At 41.4% G+C, this 24,940-nt stretch overlaps 1 protein-coding gene across 3 annotated transcripts in view; it reads right to left on the bottom strand.

Annotated features, from left to right (window-relative positions):
• Positions 1–1,190: 1,190 nt before the first annotated feature.
• The window catches only part of DHTKD1 (dehydrogenase E1 and transketolase domain containing 1), a 51,995-nt gene continuing 28,245 nt past the window's right edge, over positions 1,191–24,940 (bottom strand). For 2 of the 3 annotated variants that reach the window (XM_058681914.1, XM_058681916.1), the window contains 12 exons: positions 24,075–24,246; positions 22,852–23,050; positions 20,459–20,771; positions 19,142–19,226; positions 18,266–18,405; positions 12,050–12,200; positions 10,150–10,256; positions 8,924–9,088; positions 6,163–6,245; positions 5,658–5,827; positions 3,900–3,985; positions 1,191–2,978 (listed from right to left, as the gene is read on the bottom strand). In XM_058681914.1, coding sequence (XP_058537897.1) covers positions 2,877–2,978; positions 3,900–3,985; positions 5,658–5,827; positions 6,163–6,245; positions 8,924–9,088; positions 10,150–10,256; positions 12,050–12,200; positions 18,266–18,405; positions 19,142–19,226; positions 20,459–20,771; positions 22,852–23,050; positions 24,075–24,246 — 1,773 coding nt within the window. In that variant the 3' untranslated portion in view covers positions 1,191–2,876. The remainder of the gene's footprint in view (positions 2,979–3,899; positions 3,986–5,657; positions 5,828–6,162; positions 6,246–8,923; positions 9,089–10,149; positions 10,257–12,049; positions 12,201–18,265; positions 18,406–19,141; positions 19,227–20,458; positions 20,772–22,851; positions 23,051–24,074; positions 24,247–24,940) is intronic. The other variant, XM_058681915.1, reaches the window with a different exon arrangement.

A 24,940-nucleotide genomic window follows, 5' to 3' on the forward strand; every position in this document is an offset into this window, starting at 1 on the left:
ATGACAGTGTGCTTTAGACTGTTTTATCAGATTTAAATACAACCATGACAATGAACTACAACTTCCATAGAGTAATTTAGGAGTTGTTTATTTGTGTCATCATGGGTTATAAATATTGAAGATTTAAGCATGTTGTCCAAATGTCCTGAAAATGTGATGGTTTTAGCCTGAAACTTATGAGAAGCTGAAGATGAAAACCAAATACCCAAGTAAATCCAAGAGAAATGGAGGTGAAGCTTTTGGAACCCCAGGATCTAAAAGTCTTGATTCTTATCTGTGACTTCCTTCCTGTATAACCCCTAATTTCTTTCAACTGTATTTCCTCAGTTTTGTAGAAGGGATACGATTTCTATTGTCAGTCAAGGAATTTTTAAATAATAAAATCTCAGAGGTAATTACAGTCAGGCTAAAAGAGGTTATGCTTTAGAATATTTTCCTCATAGTATGCAGACAGAAAACTGAGCAAAATGGTTCTTTTTTTAATTTTTTTTTTCAACGTTTTTTATTTATTTTTGGGACAGAGAGAGACAGAGCATGAACGGGGGAGGGGCAGAGAGAGAGGGAGACACAGAATCGGAAACAGGCTCCAGGCTCCGAGCCATCAGCCCAGAGCCCAACGCGGGGCTCGAACTCACAGACCGCAAGATCGTGACCTGGCTGAAGTCAGATGCTTAACCGACTGCGCCACCCAGGCGCCCCAATGGTTCTTTTTTTTAATGGTTTATTTATGTTTGAGAGAGAGACAGAGCAAGTATGGGAGGGGCAGAGACAGAGGGAGACAGAGGATCTGAAGCCAGCTCCACACCGACAGCAGAGAGCTCAATGCAGGGTTCGAACTCACGAACCATGAGATCATGACCTGAGCTGAAGTCGGACACTCAACCAACTGAGCCACTCAGGCGCCCCCCCACCTCTTTTTTAATGTTTTATTTATTTTTGAGAGATAGAGCGAGTAGGGGAGGGGCAGAGAGAGAAGGAGACAGAGGAAAAATGGTTCTTAAGGAAGAAAAATTTATTTTACAATGAATATGTCACCTGACATTTGACACCTGACATTTGACAAAAAAATGAACATTTTTTTCATGGTTGTTAAGACTTCTATTGACTGAATACCCCACTTAAGTCTGCTCTTCATTGAACATGAACTTAATTAGCATAGATATAAACAGGATACAAATATCACATTATCAAATTTCTCTGAGAAATATAATAAAATATTTTTATTTTACTTTGTGATTATATTTTTATCCCATACTTTTTAATGAGAGTATTTGATTTGGAATTCTTTAAATGGTCCCTTCCTACAAGGTGATTCAAGATGCTGACCCGTGTTGCAATCATGATTGAGAGTAAGAAGGTTAAGATACAGGAGACATCTTCTTTTTCAGAAGACACATTTGATGGCTCAAGGTGGAGAAGTGTAATAAGATACCAGAGATGAAAAGTTAGAAATTTGGAGAAATCTAAACTGAACTTTAAAAAAATGAAAAAAACAAACCAGTTTTCCATCTCATTATGTGCTTAAACTTTGAAATGTTTAGCCAAGAGATCTGAAAAACATGACAGTGCTTTTATGTTTTTCCAGTTCAGTATACCACATTGAAAACCATTCTCATTAAAGGGACCTTTGTAATTTTACCGATTTACATGCATGGCACAAAGTTACGTGATTTATAAGGCTTGGCACAGGAAGGAAGCATTAAGGTGCATAGGGATAAAAAAAGGATGTGAGTTTTACAGAAATATTAAATCAATACACTAACGCATACGTTTAAGATGTGAATCATGAATCCACTCCTGTGGCCAGAATAACCTACACATCGATTCTGAAAGACATTACCAGCTGCCAGGAAAAGTGCCCCAGCATGTCCTCCATCACCTCTGAGAAAAATGTCATGGCACAACAATGGTAGATGGCCGAGTCTCTGCAGCACCAAGCCACGTAAAGCTACACCATTTGCTGCCGTTTAGTTATGTTTCCGCAAAGTTTCAGAAGTAACAGACTGGGTTGGTGATCTCTGTAAATCCCCAAGTACCTGGTGCTGGGAAGTCTCCAGCATCAAAGTTAAAAAGCTCCTTAAACACTGCGAATGAACATCACATCACGTTGTCATACCTTTTAGAAGTAAGACTGACTGACCAGGAGCTGAAATCCCCACATCAGATACCCAAAGTCAGTTAAAAATATCAAGATAATAATTTAGGGGGGGGAAGATACTATGTAGCCCACAAATCAATTTCATTGTAGCTAAAACTCCTTAATAATACTGTGCAAAAAGATTATACATCCAGAGAGTTGTATTGAATGGGATGGATATATAAGGACAACGGGTGAAAACAACTATCCTGAAAAACACGAATCAGGACTAATATGGTTTTGCTGCAGCATTTGGTGAAAACATTCTTCACAGTGGCTGGAAAGCAGCACTAGATATTACGTCAAAAGAAAATATTGATAGTCACAATGGCAGAATTAATGAAGTGACACGCATCAAGCAAACGGAGAAGTAACGTTGAGGTCATCTGGATGGAGCTGCAAATTCCAGCTAACGAACTTTTCCTGGGCATATATAGTTAGCTAATGAGAAAGAGTGGCCTGAAAAAATCTGGTTCATTGAATTAGCTCTACAACTCAGAACCAAAACAAAAACTGTTGTACCTTTAAGGCTACAATGGACTGGTCAGATTCATGTATTCATGGATAATTCATGCCCTTGGCTATTCCACATATTCTGATTAAACTGCCCCATGAATCCCAACATCTTAGAGGAACATAGGCTTTTCATGTTACCTAATGGAAGGGGAGAGTACAGAAGCAAGCCTTTCTTTTCACGGAAGTTTTCTTAAAGGAAGTAGTAGTGATTGGAAGGACACCATCAAGCAAAGGTCTTGGTGAGGACATCTTCATGCTGCTGCAGGTGAAGGGCGCCAATTCCTACAGCGGGTGCTGGCAAAGGGGGTCGGCTCACGAGACGGAGCTGTCATTGGAGCAGAAAAGAAATAAAATGGCATTTGAACCTGATGAGAGCCCTGCTTCCTTCTCCCAAGGCAGTCCATGCATTTCTCTTAGCTTGTTTAACCACAAATCACCTTTTGGGCAAAATAACGAGTTACCTAGAATAGACTGGAAGGAGATATTTGTCACGACTAAAAACTAAATTCCAGGCACCATGAGGTGAGATGAATTCTTGAATTATGTCCTGTTCTTCAGTAATTATTAGTTGGTTTAACCTGCAGATTTTCCTAAATTAGAACTATCTATAGGTGATAGTTTGCTTGGGCCCAGCAAACTAGTAACAAATGTGTAAACTGAGTCCTGATCGAAGCAGAATAGGAAGATAAACAGAAGCACATTTGCTCTTCTCATTGTTCTTCCCTTTCTACAGCATGATCAGGAAGAATTTGGCCTTTGATGGATGCCAGCTATGCAGATGAGCCTGGGACAAGCGTTACCGGGCACCTTTTCTCCCACATTGTAAAATAAACCCGCTCATCACCCTGCTCCCCAGGGCTGGATACTGAGCTTTGGGACAAGGCTTCTGAATGGACTAATGGGAAAAGTAGATGACAGGGAAGGGCTTTTACTGTTTGAAGGATAATCATTTTTTTCTTACATGATACTAGCATGTACACATATGTGTCTTTCTTGATAAACATGCAACATTTTATTCTGAGAAAAGAGCCTAAAATTAGATTTTATGTTTTTGTTTATCTTTAAAACAACTGGAGGGGCGCTTGGGTGGCTCAGTTGGTTAAACACCCAACTTTGGCTCAGATCATGGGTTCACGGTTCATGGGTTCCAGCCCTTCATCAGACTCACAGGGGACAAACACATTTCTTGGCACTCCAGGAGAAATAACACACATACACAAAACATTATAAGACAGAAAGCCATTACCTTGCAGGCCAGTTGCTTTTCAAACCTGGGAGAAACAAAGCACCACGGACCCATGTTCTGAGGCTCCTCCTGACTCCAAATAAAATCTATAACAGAAGAAAGTTCATTTCAGTATTCCAGGTAAATGTACAATAACACACACACACACACACACACACACACACACATACACACACTCTATACATACATACACTATGTATCTACACACACAGACACATCATATCCATTTTTATACACATATGTACCATATATAGTGTGTATGTATGGATAGCTCTCCTCAAGTAAATATACGCCTTTCCAATAAGGCATAGTGTTACTTGGCTTTTGTTTTTTTGTTTTTTGGTTTTTTTTTGACAAATGCATAGTCGTGTATCCAGCACCTCACTTGTGATACAGAAAAATTCTATCAATCCCCCAAATTCCCTCAACCTGGCCCTTTCAAGGCAACCCCTCCACCCACCCAACCTCTGGCAACCACGGATCTTTCCTCTCTCCCTATAGTTTATGCCTTTTCCAGAACATCAGATAAATGGAATCATATTATGTAGCCTTTGGTTCTGGCTCCCTTGAACTGGCAAAATCCATTTGAGATTTTGCCCGTAGCCATAGGTCACGCTCTTATTCCTGAGCAGTAGGTATTGTAAGAATGTAACACGGCTTATGTATCCATCCGCAGGTTGAAGGATGTGCTGGTAGCTTGGGGCAATTATGGATGAAGCTGCTATAGACATTTTTCTGTGAACATGTTTTCATTCCTCTTGGACAAATACCTCCAAGTGAACCGCTGGGCTGTACGGTAACTAACTCTGTGTGTAACCCTGTAAGGAACTGACACATGTTTCCAGAGCGACTACACCAGTTTCCATTCCTTCCTGCAGTGAATGCAGGTTCCGGGTGCTTTGCTTCCTCATCAGCCTTGGATACAATTAATACTTATTGTTTTAATTTGAGCCATTCTAATAGGTGTGTAGTCGTATCTCATTTGGGTTTCACTTGCATCTCCCTTATCACTGATTATAGTTGTGCACCTTTTTTTTAATGGTTGTTTGCCCTCCCATTCTTTGGTTCAAATCTTTTGCACATTTTAAAAACTTGGATTATTTGTTTTTCTTACTGTTGAGTTTTGGACACTCTCTGAACAATCTGGATAGTCCTTTGTCACATATGTATTTGCAAATACTTTCTCCCAGTCTGCGTCTTGTCTTTCCATTTGCTCTGCAACACCTTTCAGCAATGCAAAAGCTTTCGCTTTGATAAAGTCCAATTTTTCTGTTATCTGATGTTCTTTTATTGTTACATCTAAGAACTTTTTGCCTAACGGAAGGCCACGAAGGTTTTCTCCTAGAAGTTTTAGAGTTTTACGTTTTACATTTAGGTCTGTGATCTTGAGTTAATTTCTGTACCCAATGCATAGAGATGTCCAGTTATTCCAGTCCAATTATTGCAGCCAAAAAAAAAAAAAAAAGCCTTGCCTTTTACAGTTACATCAATTTATCCAAAGTAATATCATAGCAGAGATTACCTCCAGCCTCTCAAGAAATGACATGTCTTAAGTGAGAGAAGGGGAGACTGAAAGGGATACCAGAAAAGACAAGGAGACATTGGCTCTAGCAGTATTTTTTTTTTTCATATTTCTAGACTCCAAAAGGTTGTTTCCTAATGACTCTCTCTGCCCCCAAACCTCTTTTCACATAAGATAGCTGGACTAGGTTTCAGGTATCTGAATCCAGAAGAATCCCAACAAGACCAGTGCCATACCTTTAACATGTTTGTATTTGCTCATCTCTTGCTGTAATGAATCCACTGGGAAAGGACAGAGTTCTTCTAATCGGATGATGGCAAAGTCACCCTTCTTGGCCTCCAAGGATTCTCTTTGCTTCAGTAGGGCATAGAAATGTTTGCCACAGCAGAACACTAGACTCTTAACACTGTTGGGTAGAAAAGGGACAATGTGGTAGAGGAGAAATGTCTGAAAGAATTGTATCAGAAAAGGAGGAAACCACGCAGATGAAAATGCTTCATTACTGAAGGAGTGGGGGTCTCTGTAGTTGGGTTCAGTCTCATGCTGTGCCCTGGCAAGTCTTATCCAGCAATGTATGCCTCTTCCTCACATATTCTAACTCCTACCCCATGGATGCAAAGGACTTTCTTCTATCAGGATACTGGAGATTTGGGTCACTTTGGGCTCCTTAACATGAACTAGTTTTCCCACTAATTAAAATTCTACCGCAGAGTATGAAAACGGAGATACACATCAAATTACTTTTTGGGATCCACAGATGAATCACCAATGACCGGCTTGAATGTTGTTCCTGGTGCCATTTCGTGAAGACTTGATACGGCTGCCTAAGGAGAGGGAAAAAGGCCACAAATCTAGCAGCTGAAAGCAAGCAGCCGAAGGTGCCTTACTTATAAGGGATCTTTACCAAGAAATAACAACAAATTTCCCTCCTAGCATTGTATGTAAACATGTGTACTAATAAGCACAATATCTTTCCCAAAAATATCGATTCTGTATATTTCAGAATAAAATTATTTGTTCAAAGTGACTTAAAATTGCCTATTGTCTGATGCCACAATAACATTTTAAGAATCAACATTTCAGTTCAATCACACTTTAATATCCATCAAAAGTATGCTTTAATTTCTTGGAATTGGAGAGGACAGTGCATGGAATCTGTGAATGAAAACAGCTAAGCCAGGGCAATGATTTCTGTCTTTAGGATTTTAACCATAATTTATAAGTGAAACCTAATGAGTCACAGAACAAACCAGGAACAATATACAAACATTTCTGTGATGAAAAGAAATGGTATTAAGGAGTTCAATTTAAATAAGTACTTGTTGGGGCGCCTGGGTGGCGCAGCCGGTTAGGCGTCCGACTTCAGCCAGGTCACGATCTCGCGGTCCGTGAGTTCGAGCCCCGCGTCAGGCTCTGGGCTGATGGCTCGGAGCCTGGAGCCTGTTTCTGATTCTGTGTCTCCCTCTCTCTCTGCCCCTCCCCCGTTCATGCTCTGTCTCTCTCTGTCCCAAAAATAAATAAAAAATGTTGAAAAAAAAATTTTAAAAAAAAATAAATAAATAAATAAGTACTTGTTGCAAAGAACTCAGAATAGACCATTAATGAGGGTAAGGTTGGGGAGTGGATTCCATTTCCTCATCTAGTTCATTTCCCTATAGTCTAGTCCCAACTGGGAAGGTGACACTTTGACTGGGCCACTGATAGGCAGCCTCACTGATGCAAGACACTGTGACGTAACCTAAAAAAATAATATTAGCGAAGAGAATAAAATAAAAATGAATATATATTATAAAATAAAATGTATTATATTTATATATTACGTGAGTTATAAATAGATACATTATATATAAATATATATTCTTTATTTATTCTTGTTGCTCAATAATGCACAATAGAATCAATCTTTCTCCATCCTGAACCAGAGCCCTTGGTCAGCTCACACTTCCTATGGTGGGAATCAAAAGGGGCTGGAGGGGCACCTGGCTGGCTCAGTCAGTAGAGCATGTGACTCTCAATCTCTGTTCAAGCCCCACATTGGGTAAAGAGCTCACTAAGAAAAAAAAAAAGGAGCTGGAGTTGAGAGCTGGGTGGGAAATTGGGGTAGAATTTAGGTACCACTTGACAGGCAAACTCCCTAGAGCCCCAAGTCGTGTTTGTCACATGGTAAGTCATCTCCAAATGGGCCATGGAAACAAGAGTGGACTTCTATTCTGCTAGATCACTTGTACCTACTGGTACAGTAGCTAATTTTCAGGAAGAAATCAGACTTCAATAACGGTGGTACTCACTTTGAATTACTGAAAGGACATATATGTTTAAGGGACATAGTTAACTACTTAGTAAGAGTATATTTTGCTTGAAAATCTGTAGGAAAGCTATTGATATTTTAAAGGCTCCAGAGCAAGGCCTCACACTTATTTCGTAAGTTATAGATTAGACATGGGGAGAGAAGTGGACAACAAATAGGGCCAGAATTAAATCTAACTCTCAGTTACAAACAGTAAAAGAAATTCTCAATAAAATTTCCGATAGTTCATTCAATACTTAGTAACATACATATATTATATTTAATATGATTATACTCTTTTAGAGCCATGATTGAGGGAGCAGGTGACAATCTTGCAAGTACAATGAAAGTTGGGTGAAGAATCCCAGGTGTACATATTTCTTAGAAATAAATTAATGTGTATTATGACTTGGCCCCTTTCACGTTGCCATTTCAAAATATCTGTGTCAGGGGCTCCTGGGTGGCTTAGTCAGTTAAGCGTCTGACTTCGGCTCAGGTCACGATCTCACGGTTAGTGAATTTGAGCCCCTGCGTCGGGCTCTGTGCTGACAGCTCAGAGCCTGGAGCCTGTTTCAGATTCTGTGTCTCCTTCTCTCTCTGACTCTCCCGCATTCATGCTCTGTCTCTCTCTATCTCAAAAAAAAATAAAAATAAACATTAAAAAAAAATTTTGTAATTAAAAAAATTAAAATTAAAAGATGTTTCTAAAAATTTGTTTTAATGTTTATTTTTGAGAGCCAGAGTGAGACAGTGCGAGCAGGAGAGGGGCAGAGAGAGAGGGAGACAGAATCTGAGGAAGGCTCCAGGCTCTGAGCTGTCAGCACAGAGCCCAACACGGGGTTCAAATTCATGATCTGTGAGATCGTGACCTGAGCCAAAGTTGGACACTTAACCGACTGAGCCCCCCAGGTGCCCCTAGATGTTTCTGTTTAAATACAATGAGACACAAAGGGAGGTGGGGGGTGGGGTTAAATAGGTGATGGGGATTAAGGAACGCACTTGTCATGATGAGCACCAGGTGATGTATATGGAAGTGCTGAATCACTATATTGTACACCTGAAACTAATGTAACACCGTACGTTAACTAACTGGAATCAAAATTTTAAAAAGGCCAAAACGTTTTAAATAAGTAACATTAGATACAGAAAATAGAGGCAAATGCATATAAAAACGACAGAAGGAGAAAGGCTTCCTAACCAGTTGTTTCTACTTACAGGGAACCTGAGTAACATCTTCGGAGAAGCAACAATGAGGGGTTTTCGGAAATTCCGGACCATCTGTCTCCTGAGCAAGTGGAAATACTGTGCAGGAGTAGTTGGGTGTACCACGAACATGTTCACTGTGTCTCCATCCACCCCCTCTTCTACACTGTCACACATCTGGGAGAGAAATGAAAGAAACAAGCAAATGTTCTTCCGATCATCTAATTCAATCATAAGGACACGGCTGTCCTAAGGGAAACCCATCTATATACTCATGACTCCCAAACGATGTCTTCCGCATACTCGTCCTATGTTTCTTCCCAAAACTGTAGTTTTGTATTTCACATGTAGTCTTTAACTAACCTTCAGTTTATTTATTTCTGTAATCCACTTTTTATAAAATCATTTTTCTGTATTATTACCTATCAACATAACTATCCATCTATCTACTGTTCTACAGTAGACTAAACTGTCATCTAGCTATACACATATCTGCACATATGCTAAAATAATTAATGATATTCATGCACTTAGGATAATGTGTACAGATGACACATCTGTGACCTGCACGTGGACACACGTCTCCATTTACCCTGAAATGCATCAGCAGATAATACAGATTTATAGATAGAAGAATGATAGATGAGTAAATGTGATAAAAACAAGTACAGTATAATAAAATATTAATGGTAGAATCTAAGGGATTGGCATATGAATGTTCACTGTAAAATTTTATAACTTTTCTGCATGTTTGAAAATTTTCTTAATACTAGGAAGTCATATGCATAAAAAGACATAGGTAATGATCCTTACCAATTATTAACTGTGGTTATTTCTGCATGATTATTGAAACATTTTTTAATGATCATGAATCACTTTATAAAAAATACTATAGTTACTCAAAAATAATTTTTTAGGTAAAAATACAGGCTAGGCCACACTCTGAAGAATCTGATCTGGTGTTGGTCCCTGGATCTCTATTTACAAAAAGCTCTGTAGATGATTTTCATTATCAGCATGGTTTAGAAACCACTGATCTTTTCCATACAAGAACCACTTTTTTGCCATAAAACCACGACACTAATATACCCAAGGCATCATGTTGATAAAGAATACTGGCAGTGCATTAAACCCGTTTCATTCAGATACTACAAGGCCTTACACTTTAAGGTACATATTAAGTATTCACAGGAGGTAGGTCTCTTTCAAAGCACCTAGGAAGCAGGGAGCGGACATACCTGCAAGAAACGCTCTATGCGACAAGAGGAGTGGTCGGGTCCAGCCCCGTCATACCCGTGGGGAAGCAGGATAACAATGCCGCTCTGAAGGAGCCACTTGGCCTCCCCTGGGAAAGCATGTGACAGGGAGTGAGAACTCTCCGAAGCAGGAACAGAACCGTCTGATGTGACGTGAGTAGTGACACAAACGTTACTTTGCCGTCTGATCCCCTAGAGTCGTTTTTCCATTCTGTGTGCTTTCCAGCAGTGTTACGCGCTTAGGAGGACAATGTCCATCTTACCGGCTGAAACCCTATATGACACACTCACTGAATGGGCTGTGGCAGATGAGAGACAAATCACGAGGTGAATGTACCGGTTTCAAGGACAGCATGGGCCACTCTGCTTCCTTTGCAGCACGACTCCTACTGAGCACTGGTGGCTCTTGTCTTCCCCTCACGGCACCAATTACAACACAGCCCACTGTCCTCAGGCTGCAAGTGTGGACACTTCTGGATAGTCTCTGGCCATGTCAAAGTCCAGTCTCCTCAAGGCACTTTTCTTCCCTACAACCACAAGGTCACAGAGAAACACGGCCAGAGGGACGACTGGAGTGCAAAGAATCCAAAGGGGTTGGTTACCCCCTGAAAATGGGGTGATGGGGACTCACACTTGTACTTTACATACTCTGATTTTAATAATAAGTACGTTCTGCTTTTGTAAATGATTATTAAAAACAATAAGGGAGCACCTCGTTGGCTCAGTCAGTTAAGCATTAAACTTTGGCTCCGGTCATGATCTCAGGGTTTGTGAGTTCCAGCCCCTCTTCCAGTGGGTGAGCTGGAGCCCTGATTCTGGTGAGACCTGCTTCTCTCTCTCCCTCTCTGCCCCTCATGGGATTCTCCCTCTCTCTTTCTCCCTCTCTGCCCTTCATGGGATTCTCTCCCTCTCTGTCTGCCCCTTGCTCACATGTGCCCTCTCATAAAACAAAACAAAACAAAACAAAACAAAACAAAACAAGGGGTGCCCAGGCGGCTCAGTCAGTTAAGCCTCTGACTCTTTGGCTCAGGTCATGATGTTTCGTGAGTTCGAGCCCTAGGTCGGGCTCTGTGTTGACAGTGCTGAGCCTACCTAGGATTCTCTCTCTCCCCTGCTCTCTCTCTCTACCCCTCCTCCACTCACACTGTCTCTGTCTCTTTCAAAATAAATAAACTTAAAAAAAATTTTTTTAAACACAAAACAAAAAAATAAAGATGTCCCACTACCAGCTTTCAGATAGTTGAACATCCTTGGGTTGAGGGAAGTGGATTTTCTTTTCTTTCTTTCTTTCTTTTTCTTTTTCTTTTTAATATTTTTATTTAATTTTGAGATAGACAGAGACAGAGCATGAGCAGGGGAGGGGCAGAGGGAGAGAATCCGAAGCAGGCTCCAGGCTCTGAGCTGTGACATGGGTCTCGAACTTATAAACTGCAAGATCATGACCTGAGCCGAGGTCAAAAGCTCAACTGACTGAGCCACCCAGGCGCCCCGAGGGAAGTGGATTTTCAAGGCTGCCATTCACTCTGACCACAAATCTCTACTATGTCCCCACTGCCTGCTTGGTATTCATGTCACAGTTATGCAACATGCCCCAAGTGCAGACAGCAAAGTCAAACTACCTAGGAGCTGGCAGGTACATGCCCTTCTCCCTACAGCCAAACACACTGCCCTGGAGAAAGTGCTGCCTGTACAGTGACCGAGTGGCCCCTAGCCCTCCAGCAGCTTCTGTAACCATCCAATAGCTGCCATGCCCCAGGAGATGGCAGGGCAGCCCCTAACTCTCCTGAGGGGCTGTGGTACAGCAGTTATGGCCCCGTCTCATTCATGTTTCCCCACGAGGCTGGTGCTATGCACCATTCCACATGCATTTGCTGACACCCACCTCCAGAGATGAACGTGTCAAAGATGATCTGAGCACCGTTGAAGAAATCGCCAAACTGAGCCTCCCAGATGGGCAGTAACCTGGGGCTTTCGATGCTCATCCCATATTCAAATCCCAGGACAGCCTCTTCTGACAGCGGGCTGTTGCTGATCTAATTAATACAAAGGAAGAGAACAGAAACACTGTCATTGCAAGGAAAGCCGGGGACATAGATCAGTCAAGGTAAAGCGTCACAAACCTCTCAAAAAGGAGGAAGGGCACAGAGGGGAGCTTTCTTTCCAGTTATCTCCTCATTTCTTGAGAAAGGACATCTACTGCCCCCTGTGAGTGACGCATGTGGGGGAAGGTGGCACAAGGAAAGGAGGAGAAGAATGCAACGTGGGCAGTAAAAGTGATCTTTAAGGATAAGGAAAATTAACTTCTTAGATGATCTACCTTGATTGGTTAGAGTAAAACTGTGTCATACAAGCTTTTAAAAAACATATCACAAAGCAAAGGGGGAAAGTTACCAAAAGAAGGCCTACCTTTGGTTAGAATCCATTATTCTAATATCCTATCTGCACAATAAATCAAAAGAACCGTCACAGCATGTTAAGATAAAAAAGAAAAGCAGAACACAAAATTAGATCTCTGAGGAGGCAAAAGAGGACAATTAAACGCAACGTGATTCTACTCAGTCGTATGACCACATGGGTGGATCCAGAGGGTACGATGCTAAGTGAAACAAGTCAGACAGAGATGGACAAAAACTATATGATTGTGCTTAAGAGAAACAAAAAGACAAACAAAAGTGGAAACAGACCCATAAACACAGAGAACAAACTGGTGATTGTGGAGGGAGGAGGAGCGGGGAATGGGCAAAATGGGTGGAAGAGTGTGGGAAGTACAGACTTCCAGCCATGGAATGAGTAAGTCACAGGGATGAAAGGTACAGCATAGGGAGCATCATCAATGATATTGTAATAGCGTTGTTAGGTGACAGACGGTAGCTACACTTGTGAGCAATGCATAACACAAATAGACCTGTCAAACCACTATGTTGTACACCTGAAACTAACACAACTTTGTGTGTCAACTATACTTCAATTTAAAAAATAATAAAATAGGGGCACCTGGGTGGCTCAGTCGGTTGTGTCTGACTCTTGATTGCAGCTCAGGTCATGATCTCACCATTTGTGGGAATTTTACCCTTTAAGCTAGTAGCGTCTAGCTTCTGTTCTCACTGCTCCACTAAAATAGCTGTACATGAAGTCAACTCTTGACTTTCCAGTGGCTAAATCCAATGGCCATGTTATTCTTCCTCATATTTGACTTCTTTCTTCTTCAGGTCATGACACAGTGACTCCCTGTTCTCCTCCTCCTCTGGATGCTCTCTAGGGAAATACTTTTCCCCTGCCAGCCCCTTAGAAGCTGTTTTTCCCAGGACACTATCCCTTGGCCCTCTTCCCATTCTGCTCTCTCCCAGGGAGATTCTCCCACCCTTGTGGTTTCAATCACTTCACCCTGATGATGTCCAAACCTGTATCTCAAGATAATATTCCTTCATTAAGTCCAGACATACATATCTAATTGCCTTTCTGTAATGGACAGAAACTTGTATGTTATTCAGCCACATCAAAGTCAAATGTTCAAAACTGAATCCATCAGCTTTCCTTACCAAACCTGTTCCCCCTCTTTATATTTGGGTGAGTATCACCATCATATAGCAATTGTCCAAGTCAGGAAGCCAGGAGATAAGCGAGACTAGTCTTCCTCACTCCCTCCATCTACCGCTAAGTCCCATAGCTGTTGTTTGGTAAGTGTTCTCAAATCTGGTCCCATCTTCTGTCTGCACTGCTATTGCCCTAATTCAGGTCCATGTGATTTCCTGCCTAGACTATTGAGAAGCCTCCTTAGAAACTGTCCTATTATGGGGCACCTGGGTGGCTCAGTCAGTTGAGTGTCTAACTTTGGCTTGGATCATGATCTCATGGTTCGTGGGTTCGAGTCCCATGTCAGGATTTGTGCTGACAGCGCAGAGCCTGCTTTGGATTCTCTGTCTCCCTCTCCCTCTGCCCCTCCCCACCCACGCTGTCTCTTAAAAATAAATAAACATTAAAAAATTGTTTTAAAGAAAAAAAGAAATTGTCCTATTATACCTCAATAAAGCTGGGTGGATACACCATCTGAAGTTCTCATCCATCTTCAGCTTCCAAAGTACCATGGGGAGGGTTCTTTCTGATACAAAAATCTGATCACCTGTTTAAAATTCCTCCATGGTTTCCTGCTTACATAACATTCCGAGTCTTTCACAAGGTGGGGAGTCTGGCCAGTCTCCTCTTCCTGACTCCTGTTTCCACTTTGCAACTTAACCTCCAGTCACATGAAGCTATTTGTAGTTCCTGTCTTCTCACTTCACAGGCTTTGTAGGCATTATGGTGTCCACCTGGAATGTTCTCTCTATAGGCATCAGACTAGGCAACTCCTCATGTCCTTCCAGGCCCAGTTCAAATCTGGCTTCCCCTCCCAAGGTTTTCCTGACTTCCCAAGTAGATTCTCTGCACCTTCTCCTAAGCATTCACTGTCATCTGTACTCATGTATACACATATCTACTTTCATTTCTTGGATTTATTAATCCTTTTATTTATTCCAAAACATACTTGAGATGGCTCATAAATATATATGATGTACAATGTGATGATGTAAATGTACATAGAGAGAAAAAAGATAAAGATTGAGACACAGAATAAAGGGGAAAGACAGCCTGGTGGCTTACAGTCACCAGAGGTCAGTGGCCTCCAACTCTTCCTGGGAGCCATTACTGACAGAAGAATGTGGCTCAATTGCAGAATTCACGGTACACACACCATAGAGACAAACCACTGCTCAGTCAACTCAGTCAGTACCAGGAGCAGTACCAAGAGCAAGCAGGAGTTCCTCCCAGGGTAGTTCATATAAAAGACATGGTTTTAATAGAGAAAAAAACTGAGGGTTGCTGGAGGGGTTGTAGGAGAGGGGATGGGCTAAATGGGTAAGGGGCATTAAGGAATCTACCCCTGAAATCATTGCTTCACTATATACTAACTAATTTGGATGTAAATTTTAAAAAATAAAAAATAAAGTTAAATTATAAAAAAATAAATTTAAAAAAAAGAAACAAAAGAAATGAACAAATAGAAAAAGACACACACAAAAACAGACTATTAAAGAAGAAACTAGTGGTAACCAGTTTTTACCACTTGTAAAAACTGGTTTTACCAGTGGGGCATGGTTTTACCAGTGGGGGATGCGTGAAGTAGGTGAAGGGAATTAAGAGTACACTGATCTAAGATTAGTTGGCCATACATTTGTGGGTCCAATTCTGGAGTCTCTATACTATTCCATTGGTCTATGTGTATGTTTTTGTGCCAATACCATGTTGTCTTGATGATTACAGCTTTGTAGTAGAGGCGAAAGTCTGGGATTGTGATGCCTCCTACTCTGGTTTCCTTCTTCAATATTTCTTTGGCTATTCGGGGTCGTTTGTGGTTCCATACAAATTTTAGGATTGCTTGTTCTAGCTTCAAGAAGAATGCTGGTGCGATTTTGATTGGGATTGCATTGAGTGTGTAGATTGCTTTGGGTAGTATTGACATTTTAACAATATTTATTCTTCCAATCCGTGAGCATGGAATGTTTTTCCATTTCTTTTCTTCAATTTCCTTCATAAGTTTTCTATAGTTTTCAGCATACAGATCTTTTACATCTTTGGTTAGGTTTATTCCTAGGTATTTTATGATTCTTGGTGAAATTGTGAATGGGATCAGTTTCTTTATTTCTCTTTCTGTTGCTTCATTATTGGTGTATAAAAATGCAACTGATTTCTGTACATCCTGCGACTTTGCTGAATTCATGTATCAGTTCTAACAGACTTTTGGTGGAGTCTGTCAGGTTTTGCATGTAGAGTATCACGTCGTCTGCAAACAGCGAAAGTTTGACTTCATCTTTGCCAATTTTGATGCCTTTGATTCCTTTTGTTGTCTGATCGCTGATGCTAGCACTTCCAACACCATGTTAAACAACAGCGGTGAGAGTGGACATCCCTGTCGTGTTCCTGATCTCAGGGGGAAAGCTCTCAGTTTTTCCCCATTGAGGATGATATTAGCTGTCGGCTCTTCATAAACGGCTTTTATGATGTTTAAGTATTTTCTTTCTATCCCGACTTTCTCAAGGGTTTTTATTAAGAAAGGATGCTGTATTTTGTCAAATGCTTTTTCTGCATCTATGGACAGAATCATACGGTTCTTATTTTTTCTTTTATTAATGTCATGTATCATATTAATTGATTTGCAAAAGAATATCCAATGGAAAAAAGACAGTCTCTTTAACAATGGTGTTGGGGGGCGCCTGGGTGGCGCAGTCGGTTAAGCGTCCGACTTCAGCCGGGTCACGATCTCGCGGTCCGTGAGTTCGAGCCCCGCGTCGGGCTCTGGGCTGATGGCTCGGAGCCTGGAGCCTGTTTCCGATTCTGTGTCTCCCTCTCTCTGCACCTCCCCCGTTCATGCTCTGTCTGTCTCTCTCTGTCCCAAAAATAAATAAAAAACGTTGGAAAAAAAAAAACAAACAAACAATGGTGTTGGGAGAACTGGACAGCAACATGCAGAAGGATGAAACTAGACCATTTTCTTACACCATTCACAAAAACAAACTCAAAATGGATGAAGGACCTGAATGTGAGGCAGGAAACCATCAAAACCCTAGAGGAGAAAGCAGGAAAAAACCTCTCTGACCTCAGCTGCAGCATTTTCTTACTCGACACATCTCCAAAGGCAAGGGAATTAAAAGCAAAAATGAACTACTGGGACCTCATTAAGATAAAACGCTTCTGCACAGCAAAGGAAACAATCAACAAAACTAAAAGGCAACCAAGGGAATGGGAAAAGATATTTGCAAATGACATATCGGACAAAGGGCTACTATCCAAAATCTATAAAGAGCTCACCAAACTCCACACCCGAAAAACAAATAATCCAGTGAAGAAATGGGCAGAACACATGAATAGACACTTCTCTAAAGAAGACATCCGGATGGCCAACAGGCACATGAAAAGATGCTCAACATCACTCCTCATCAGGGAAATACAAATCAAAACCACACTCAGATACCACCTCACGCCAGTCAGAGTGGCCAAAATGAACAAATCAGGAGACTATAGACGCTGGCGAGGACGTGGAGAAACAGGAACCCTCTTGCACTTTTGGTGGGAATGCAAACTGGTGCAGCTGCTCTGGAATAGCACTGCTAGGAATTTACCCAAGGGATCCAGGAGTGCTGATGCATAGGGGCACTTGTACCCCAAAGTTTCTAGCAGCACTTTCAACAATAACCAAATTATGGAAAGAGCCTAAATGTCCATCAACTGACGAATGGATAAAGAAGATGTGGTTTATATATACAACGGAATACTACTTGGCAATGAGAAAGAATGAAATCTGGCCATTTGTAACAATGTGATGGAACAAGGAGGGTATTATGCTAAGTGAAATAAGTCAGGCAGAGAAAGACTGATACCATATGTTTTCATTCATATGTGGATCCTGAGAAACTTAACACAAGACCATGGGGGAGGGGAAGGGGGAAACAAAAGTTACAGAGAGGGAAGGAGGCAAACCATAAGAGACTCTTAAAAACTGAGAACTGAGGGTTGATGGGGGGTAGGGGAGAGAGGAAAGTGGGTGATGGGCATCGAGGAGGGCACCTGTTGGGATGATCACTGGGTATTGTATGGACACCAATTTGACAATAAATTATATTTAATAATAAAAAAAGATACACTAGATGAGCACTGGGTGATGTATGAAAGTGCTGAATCCCTATATTGTACACCTGAAACTAATAAAACACCATGTTAACTATACTGGAATTTTTTTTAATTTTTTAATGTTTTTATTTATTTTTGAGAGAGAGAGAGAGCAGGGGAGGGGCAGAGAGAGAATGGGAGTCACAGAATCTGAAGCAGGCTCCAGGCTCTGAGCTGTCAGCACAGAGCCTGATGCGGGCTCAAACTCCTGAACTGCGAGATAATGATCTGAACGGAAGTTGGACACCCAACCAACCGAGCCACCCAGGTGCCCCTAAATTTTTTTTTTAAAACGATTGAACCCAAAGTTGCTGACATCTGTTTCTAGCTGCTTTAAGAATCCTGTAACTATAATTATCAGCACCTGGGTTTTACAATAGACATTAAGACATCCTACCTCTAGAAACCCTTTCTGATTTGGGTCCATATGGTTCAGAGGGATATAGGTGTCATCGGTGTTCTGGCAAACAACCATGGCGTGCCTCTGACTAAAAGTTCCACGGCCGACATCTTGCCCACTCAGACGGACATTAAAACCTTAAGCAAGCAAGGAGGAAAAAACAAAAAAAACCCAGATTCCCGTGAATAACCTAAGTATTAACAACACATGGTGATGCTGAATTCTTACACATCAGTTCATCCTGAGAATTTCCCTTAGCAATAGATTAACCACATTAAAATATACCTGTTCTGGGGCACCTGGGTGGCTCAGTCAGTTAAGTGCCCAACTTCAGCTTGGGTCATGACCTCACAGTTCATGGATTCAAGCCCCAAGTGGGGCTCTGTGCTGAAAGCTGGGATCCTGAAGCCTGCTTCGGATTCTGTGTCTCCCTTTCTCTCTCTGCCCCTCCCCTGCTCACACTGTCTCTCTCTCTCTCTCAAAAATAATAAACATTAAAACAAATTATAAAAAAATAAAATATATCTGCCCTATATTCAAAAGTCTGTGTAAGGCAAGATCATACAAGAATGGAGAGTCATTGCTTGCCCTACAATGTTTGGAGGAAAATATCTTTCCAATTCATCCGGCACAGGGCCCTTTGTTTCCTAGCAAGAAATGTTCTATAGTCTATTCTTTGATGAAGGTCACCAACACGACTTATCCTGAAGATTAAATAATATTGTCGAAGAAGAAAAGCTAACACATTTTAGAACCTCTCTAGTTACTGAAAACAATTGGAGATAGTTTTACTCAGAACTGCAGGGGTCACATACATCAAGTGTCATATAAAGCAATCCCTACCAGTTGTGCAACTAAACAGAAATGTCTTACCCTCAGCAAGTAATGAGCCCAAGGCAAGAGCTTCTGCCGTAGCCCAGTCTAATTTTGTTCCATCCATCACTTTCTCCAGTCTGGACTGCAAAAAACAGAAGCAGAGGGGAAAAAAAGACACTTTTAACAGTCTATACCCTTTTCCACACCGAGTTCACAAAATGTAATGCAACAACAGTATGGATCAAAATTATAATGTTATATTAAAACAGAAAGTGCAGACGGGAAAGATGAGAGTAAGATAGCAATTATAGGTTTTCAAACAGGCAAAACTAGCAGGCACTCAGGTTAGTGGTTAAGCCTGTGCACAATGGAGAGGAGACGGCACCAGGGAGGGCACGCAGAGAACTGTGCTTGTAATATTCAATTTCTTCACCTGGATGGTAAGTACACAGATTATTTTAAGAATCTCTGTACCTATAATAAAAGCCTAGGGGTGCCTGGGTGGCTCAGTCGGTTAAGCGTCCGACTCTTGATTTCAGCTCAGGTCATGATCTCACGGTTGTGAGATCAAGTCCCAAGTGGGGCCCTGCACTGACAGCAAGAAGCCTGCTTTGGATTCTCTCTCTCTCACTCTCTCTCTGACGCTCCCCTGCTGGCTTGCTCTCTCTCTCTCTCTCTCTCAAAATAAATAAATAAGCATTTAAAATAAATTAAAAAAACTGGGAATGAAGTAAGCATCTCAAAATCATTCAGAGGACAAAGTGCCTCTATCCAAGTTTAAGAAAGACGAAGGCCTTTGACTTTTGCTCCCTCACTTTGAGCATGCAGAATCCCACGTTCCAGGAAATTCCCGAGTCCCAGGCAAACCAAAGTTTCAATCTATCTTTAACGTGAGACAATATGTAAGAAACATCAGGGTGTGTAAGGGCAAATGGTTGCCTTTGGGGTATGTTTGTTGATGTGTACTTATTTTTATTCAAGCTGGCCCCCAAAATGAAAGTGTTTTCTGCTCACTAATCAGAGAAATCAAAACAGGTATTTCTGTCCTGTATTTTTGATAATGTGCATGTAGTGCATGTACACGTATTAAACATGTATGAATGAGTAAGTAAATCGAGGAAAATGAGAAGTAGACAAAACCTGAATGGACTATCAGTACCAGAACCTGTTTGTGTATACAAAGGAAAGAAGAGAGAAAAGAGCACAAGTAGACAAATCTGACTTAAGAGAGCATCACTACCAAAACATCACTAGAACCTAGTGGCATGCAATAAATGTCAAATTCATTAGCTGAACCGAAAAGACCAGATCAACACCAATTTCTTTGCTGCACAAGACAAACAAACAACAACCGGAAATTCTAATGCTCCCTACCTGAACGTACATCTTCAGAAGGTGACTGTGCATGTGGAGTCCCTCCGGCACTTCCACGGACTTCCCGCCAATAAATCGTAGGAGGTCTAGGGGCACACCAGTGTTCCAGGTTGTAATGGAAGCCTCCGGCTGGACCAGGCCCTGCCAGTGAGCCTGCAGGTTGGTGGCCGAGGGGCTATAGTGGGCCATGTTAGTTAAATGGTCATTTAACTTTGCATAGTAGGAGGTTTTGATATCCGACACCTCTTCCTCGGTCATGAGTCCGTTGGCAATAAGGTGCTCTGCATAGGTGTCTGGGATGCTCTTCCGGGCTCTGTCCAAGAGGGAGGAGAGAAAAGTCAATCAGGTTTGTAAAAACCAAAGTGTGACAGATACACTAGTTGTCCAAGGTATCACAGAGCCACGTCACTATAAAAAGGCACACAGGAAATGTTCAGGAACTGGATAGAAGGGGTGGTTGTACTACGTTGTCAATGTACTAAATGCCTCTGAATTGTTCACTTTAAAATGATCCATTTTATGGGCCACCTGGGTGGCTCAGTCGGTTAAGCATCCGACTTCAGCTCAGGTCATGATCTCACGGTTCGTGAGTTCAAGCCCCACGTCAGGCTCTGGGCTGACAGCTCAGAGCCTGGAACCTGCTTCAGATTCTGTGTCTCCCCTACTCTCTGCCCCTCCCCCACTTGTGCTCTGTCTCTCAAAAATAAAAAAATGTAAAATAAACAAATAAATAAAATAAAAATAAAATGATCCATTTTAGGGGTTCCTGGGTGGCTCAGTCGGTTAAGTGTTCGACTTCAGCTAAGGTCATGATCCAGCTCGATGAATTTGAGCCCCACGTCAGGCTCTGTGCTGACAGCATGGAGCCTGGAATCTGCTTCGGATTCTGTGTCTCCCTCTCTCTGCCCCTCCCCTGCTCATGCTCTGTCTCTGTCTTCCAAAAAATAAATGAACATTAGAAAAATTAAAATAAATAAAATAAAAAATAAAATGATCCATTTCATGTTATGTACCTTTCACTCCAATGCATTATTTTTTTTTAAGGCAATGGTAACAACTTCTTGCAGGCAAGCAAAAAAATAAGATTCATCTTTATAAGCTTTTATCTACATCAAGGTAGAAATAATTAGTAGAGTTTTTCTATGAATTGGTACATTCTGGAAAGTTATTTACAAGACTGACCTACATTGTCTTACCACTTTATTTCAAACAGTATTGAACTCAAAGTCACCAACATCTGTTTCAGGTGGCTTTAATAATCCGGAAACAATAATAATCAGTATCTCGGTTTTACAACAATAACAATGCCAATCTATGCTCAAGTAATACTTTAAACAACAAATCTTGCTCACATATTTTATCATATTTAATCATGACAAAAGTGACAGATGGACTGGATAGATTTTTTTTTTTTTTTTTTTAATGGGGCCTTGAGCCACATCTGGTCACTCAGCAGCTAAATTCAAAGCTAAACAGAGACCCCAGATTTGTTCTTCCAAGAGCAGGGTGCTACCTCTGACCAGAAAGACCTATGAAGTATCATCAAATTTCTTTCTCTACTTTAATTTATATCTATGAGGAAATAAAGTGGGGGAGGGGGTTCTATTGTACTTTCTAGTATCAAAAAAGGAAATTCCAAAGTAACACGTTCCCCTCCATCTCATTAACTTTCTGTCTCAATGCTGTCCAAGAGAAATGCAGAGCCAGCCAACATGTAATTAAAAATCTCTTAGTGGTCACGTTAGAAAAGGTTAAAATTAAACAGGTGGAATGAATTTTAATGACATATTTAATTCAGTTTACTCAAAATATAGTCACTTTAATACTTTATCAACATAAAAATTCTTATTGAGATAGTTTACATTCTTTTTTTCAAGGTCTTTGGAATCTGGTGTGTTCATTACACTCACAACCCATCTCCAGCAGGAATGGCCACATTTCAAGTGTTCAGTAGCCATGTATGGTAGTGGCTTCCCTATTGGACAGCAGAGTTCTCTAGGTTCCTTAAAATCCATCATGTTGCCTCTTGCTGAGGCACCACGTGAATCACAGAGGCTCTATTTCTGATCCTGTCAGTGACAAACTAAGTCAAACTTAGCTTCGGGCTAAGGGCTCTGCCCCAGTCTTCCTACCTCAGTGAGATTGGTAAATTGCCTTCATTTATTCATAGAGTAAACGTGTGGAGTTTGAAGACTCTGGGGAGCTTTCCCGGGATCCATAGGATGATCATTCCAGTTTGCTCAGGACTACCCCAGTTTCAGTCCTGAAAGTTTCATGTCCCAGGCAACCCAGGGAGTTGGTCGCCCTACTTCAGAGTGTCTAATAAAAATAATTAAAAAAAATGCAAGCCCTATGGGAGTAAGGGGATCTTCAACAAAGATTTATAATTATACCTGATGATTTTGTACATGACTGGATTTGTGAAGAAGGGCTCATCCAGCTCATTGTGGCCCCACTGCCTGTAGCATAACAAGTCAACAATCACATCCTTCCGGAACTGGCGCTGGTATTCAAAAGCCAGTTGTGTGGCCCGAACCACTTCTTCTGGGCTGTCTCCATTGACATGGATGACGGCACAGCCCACAAGCTTCCCTGAGGCAGAGAAGACAGATGAAGCTGGCTAGCCAACCCCAATGGACATTAGCCCACCTCCAAGTCCTCTTGCCTGCGTGGGGAGGCAGCCCACATACTCAGAGATGATTTGGCTGGGCTGTTAAGAACCCACACTTTGGAGTCCAGCTGATAGGAAAGAGGTCATGTCCTAGCTCTGTGAATCACTCTGTGACCTTAGTAAAGTTATGAATCTCAGTTTTCTCATCTATAAAACTGGGATAATAGCTCCTATACCTCCTGGTGATGTTGTAAAGATTCCCTGAGTTACTGCATATAAAGTGCTGAAGAGTGCCTGGTATGTAATAACTACTATTTGTTTTGTTACTGTCATTGTTACTGTATCTTTCCTCCTGAGATAAAACGGTCATTAAAGGACGAATCCTAAAAAAAATTGATTTTCTTCAAAGAAAAGCCCTAGAATGTGCTTCCAGTATCTTTGTCAAACTAATCACAAAACATTCACATAGATAGCTCCAAAAGGCATCCAGGCCAGGGGCTGGGTGCAAAAACGCAATAGTTCCTACCATCTAACAATTCAGGTAACTCTGTGAATTGGGGGATGGGTTTAAAAAAAAGCCCTGCCTTTCTCTTAATATTGCTAATTTCCAGGGTAGAACAAGTCAACTTTGCTTCTTTGTATCTGATTTCTAACCAAGATCCCTTAGCCAAATTCAGTATCATTCTTGACTAAGGTCTTGGGCACCCTGGATCTGAATCTCCTAAAGATGAGTACCCCAGTGTTGTACTAATTGTGTTGATCTTTGGTTTCCATGAGAGCATTCAACTGGGTATCTGGGCAGTTTGAGATGGCACCCTTTGTGTTTCCCTCTTGTTTCACCTCTTCGGATTCAAAGGTCACACTCGGATTTTAAAGGAACATGGATACCACTGTTGGTGACTACTAACCATATCTGACCCCAAATTTAAAACGGAGTAACCAGGGAGGCTTACTGTTCCTAGTGAACTAGATGTTTTTCTAGAGATGCCTCCCTACATCACATACCGATATCACTGCAGTATAAGGAAGACCTTCCTCTTTCTGCAGGAGTGGTGTAACCCAGCTGGTTATTGACAATCAGATGGACACTCCCACCAATTCTGAAATGTGGGAGATTAGACAGCGTAAATGTTTCAGGAACAATCCCCTGACCACAGAAAGAAGCATCACCGTGAACCTAAATCATAGAGGAGAAAACAAGAAAATGAACATAAGAGGTGGAGAAATTTATGTATCCAGTTTGGAATAAATTGTTTTCAAATAATAACAGGAATAAAAACAACCACGGTCTCACTGCTCTCCCGCCCTCCTAAAAATCTGCTGGTTCCGTACAGGACTTTCTAGGATGGTTAGGCTGATCTCAAGTTGGTTTCAAAGCCCCTTTACCTCTTGTGGCCACCGCCAATTGATCTATTCTTTCACCCCCACATTGTCACTCGCATGCATCACTTCTAATATACCTATCAACATTCTAGAACATACAGCAGCACCACAGAAGGAAGGACTATCAGCAGTACTGAAGGAAAATCAGCTCGAGTACAGTTTTCATGAAAACAGCTTGCAAGACGTGAGGAACAGTGCATACCTTTGAACTCTCTCTCTCTTCCCCAATCATCCTGCCCCTGAAAAGAGACGGTGTGCAGCTCACATCACCTAATCCCCACTGGCTGTGTTGGCCACACAGTGAACACAAAGAGGTGGGGGGAGGGAGATATGACAGCAAAGACAGGAGGCATGGGGGGAAAGTATATCACAGGTAATTGAAAGGATGCTTTGAGGAAACAACAAATACTATCACACAACATCTGAAATGTGCTATTCTCCCAGCACATCTGAAGTCTGTTAGATCACAACATCATCGCAAAACCTGA

Source organism: Neofelis nebulosa, chromosome 8 (assembly GCF_028018385.1).
Source record: "Neofelis nebulosa isolate mNeoNeb1 chromosome 8, mNeoNeb1.pri, whole genome shotgun sequence".
NCBI lineage: Eukaryota > Metazoa > Chordata > Mammalia > Carnivora > Felidae > Neofelis > Neofelis nebulosa.